General features: G+C 33.8%; 1 protein-coding gene across 1 annotated transcript; it reads right to left on the reverse strand.

Moving 5' to 3' along the window:
- Positions 1–491: 491 nt before the first annotated feature.
- On the reverse strand, positions 492–2,309 carry LOC114322823 (uncharacterized). Its single transcript, XM_082920769.1, has 4 exons — positions 2,149–2,309; positions 2,000–2,050; positions 1,839–1,915; positions 492–1,240 (listed from the first exon to the last, which is right to left on the reverse strand). Exons 1-4 carry the CDS (start codon positions 2,274–2,276, stop codon positions 621–623), a joined length of 876 nt encoding a protein of 291 aa, XP_082776895.1. The 5' UTR covers positions 2,277–2,309; the 3' UTR covers positions 492–620.
- Between the last annotated feature and the right edge of the window lie 716 nt (positions 2,310–3,025).

Consider the following 3,025-nt stretch of genomic DNA (forward strand, 5'->3'; position numbering starts at 1 on the left):
ATTGTCCTTATTTGGAACAAGATTCAAAATTCAGGGTTAAATGTGTCACAATTGAAAAGTCAGGGACCAAAGTGACACAAACCCCAAACTATAGGGACCATTGGTGTAATTCACCGAAGTTTTATTACATTTACTACCCATAGAACCAAGGGACTCTATTCAGTGTAATATTTGATTGATCACGTATAAATTATTTGTTCTTGTATGTTACTATTTACTTTTCAAATTAATCCTATAATTCAGAAGAATATGTGATTCATATTCTTCTTTTATCAAGGATTCTACTAATTGAAATGTTTTGATATATAATTGATATTCAATTTCTTGATATGTACTTCAATTTTAGAAACTTATGATGGTATCTAATAGTATTTTGTTCATTGAAATGAAAATGGAGTAGAATGATTATTTTTTCACTATGGTTCACTCAAAAAAATTGGCAAAAAAATGTATTGTAAATGAAATCATCATTTACCATTGTGAGGGAATTCCATATAGAAAGGCTATAAACTGTCTATTCCATTCCATTCAACCATTTTTTTTCCAGCAAACCAATCACTACAATTTCGTTTTTTTAAAAAAAAAGAAATAAAAAACTACCAATTCGTTACAATTGCTACTCAGAAAGCAAATTTCAAGGCACCATTCCAAAGAGAATGCCCAGTTTTGGTATACAATGGTAATGTGTCCTCCTCTTGAAAGCCAGTCAATGTATTGGAAGAGCTTCCATATTCAACACTCCCCATATTGTTGTAAAATCTCCCTCCAAACTCATCAATGCCACCAGCCTCTGACTGCTTCTTCTCATTCTTATCGGTATCATAGTCCATGACACTTGAATTTTTCTCCACCATTTCTCTAAACATAGAGGACCTAAAGAGGAGGCCAAGCGCGGTTGGGGAAGTAGATGACTTGTTACAAGGACTAACTGGCATCTTTGTTTCTAGAATCTCGAATTTTTGAGGTGTCATGGTCGTGCCAGTGCTCGTGCCTAAGTCTCTGGCAGTGTAAGGATTGAAGTGGAAGGTGAACCCGGGTTGGTTGCCCAAAATGCAGGTGGAAGAAGCGTTTATAGGTTGAGTCTCCATTTGTTGTGTTGGGTGGTCTTGAGGGGCAAGTGAGTTGAGTCCCGGCCTTAGCCATCTAATATATGTGCTCAATTCAAAATTGGTTACTGCATTTATCCCTCTGTATTCAATCGCTGCAATGTCATAGGCATGTGCAACCTCCTCTTGGGTACCTACAAAGTAAAAACATGTCTTCTGTAAGTTTACTGTCATCTCAAGACGAATGAATGTTGGTCGAGGTGCAGCGGTATCAGGAGAATTAAGCGATATATGTATTGGGAATCAGGTGACATGGTTATGAATTTTTAAAAAAATCATCAGTTGTACAAAGAGTTTTTATAGCAACTGAATCGACTTTAGCAGTTATAAAACAATATATATCGTTAATCAGCTGATATGCATGTGGTTTTTGTTCCTACTAGTATACTGGGGTGTATGAGTATCGGGAGGCTAAAAACCTTATATGCTTATATTTAAAACCATAGATCTCATCTATTCAAAGAATGCTCATAAAATTCTTCATTCTTCAATTTAGTATAATTGATCACTACCATGGTTTTAAATATTGGTCAATACACATTGGTTCACAGCTGATTCATAATCCAATTCACAGCCAATTCATACCAACATGACTGATTTGACTGCTATAAAGTACTTTTTGCAAATAATGATATCATATCACTCGATTCTCGATATGCATCACTTGTGTACTCTTGATACCACCACACACTTTCTTATTAATTGAATGAACAAAAAGAGTTAGACACTCACTGTAAGTGCCAAGGTAGAGATATTTGTTTCCAAACACTCTCCCTATCCTAGCCTCCCATCTACGATTGTGATGGTGCCTGCAGTCATCCAAAAATGCAATCTTAGTATTTAATGTTAAAATTTATCAGAAAATGAAAGTTTAGTGAAATTTTTTTTTTTACTTTGCAACTCCTCTGTACTTGGATACACCTCTTGAGAAACCACTGCTTCTCCTATAACAAACCGAAAAGAGAGCAATTAGTTTTAGGTTAAACACAGGCGTGCATCGTGGAGTACTAATCTAGGTAATTGCCATAAATGTTTTAAGTACCTTCTCAAAGATGCCAAGTACTCCTCTTTTGTTACATTTTGCATTATTTCCATTGGTCTCATAATCGGATACCTAAGAACAAAAAGCAATCGGGGTCCTAAAAAATAATGATAAATTACATTTTTCATGAGGGGATTATCGGATTTATGTATGGCTTACATACCGGGAAATTTGTGAAGGTTGTAGGGCCCCAATGCCAAATCGTATGCCCTTGCTGCATTTTCTTCGACATTATAAGCTCCTGATTAGCAAAACAAAAGGGTTAATTTTCATGATTTCTATCTGAGTTTTGTTTATTTATAGCAAAAAACAAAATAAATAGAAATTAGCTGCTGATGTACTCACCAAGATAAACTGCTCCAATCCAACCACAGCACCCAATGCAAAATCAGATCACAAAATAATGAACAAGGAATTAGCAAAGAAAATAGAAACATCATAAAAGTTGTTTGGGTCTTTTTGTTGTTTTCATTTTTGTATTTTGTGTTTGGAAACAAAACAATTAAAATTTTGAAAATACCCATTATTTTCAAACCATTTTTCTTTTTAGTGCAAAAGAAGTTTATGGAATTTGTTTTCTAAAAACAATCCACTTTGTAGAATAAGTCTACAAACACATAAACTACGCGGATAAGATTTTTTAAAAATGAATCTCATTGAAAAACTGTAAAATCTTAGTGGTTCAATGATAGGTTTCTGCATTCATAGAATAATTGCACTTTCTAGGAAACACCAAAAAGTTGTGGTATTTCCTAAAAAGTAGTTGTTTTAAGAAAATTTTTCAGATCGCTAATTAATTTGCCAAACAAGTTTTCTGATTTTTCCAAGAAATAAAAGCATAAAACAAAGAAAACAAAATCAAAAAAGTTTATTGTAA

This window comes from Camellia sinensis, chromosome 3, assembly GCF_055761805.1.
Source record: "Camellia sinensis isolate YWXY chromosome 3, ASM5576180v1, whole genome shotgun sequence".
NCBI lineage: Eukaryota > Viridiplantae > Streptophyta > Magnoliopsida > Ericales > Theaceae > Camellia > Camellia sinensis.

Bases quoted from the DNA above. Each gene is read 5' to 3' on its own strand.
- LOC114322823 (XM_082920769.1), bottom strand. From the start codon at position 2,276: ATGAAAAATGTAATTTATCATTATTTTTTAGGACCCCGATTGCTTTTT. The intron at 2,051-2,148 runs GTACTTAAAACA...GGTTTGTTATAG, and splicing joins TACTTGGCATCTTTGAGAAG to GAGAAGCAGTGGTTTCTCAA. The intron at 1,241-1,838 runs GTGAGTGTCTAA...TTTACTTTGTAG, and splicing joins TCTCTACCTTGGCACTTACA to GTACCCAAGAGGAGGTTGCA.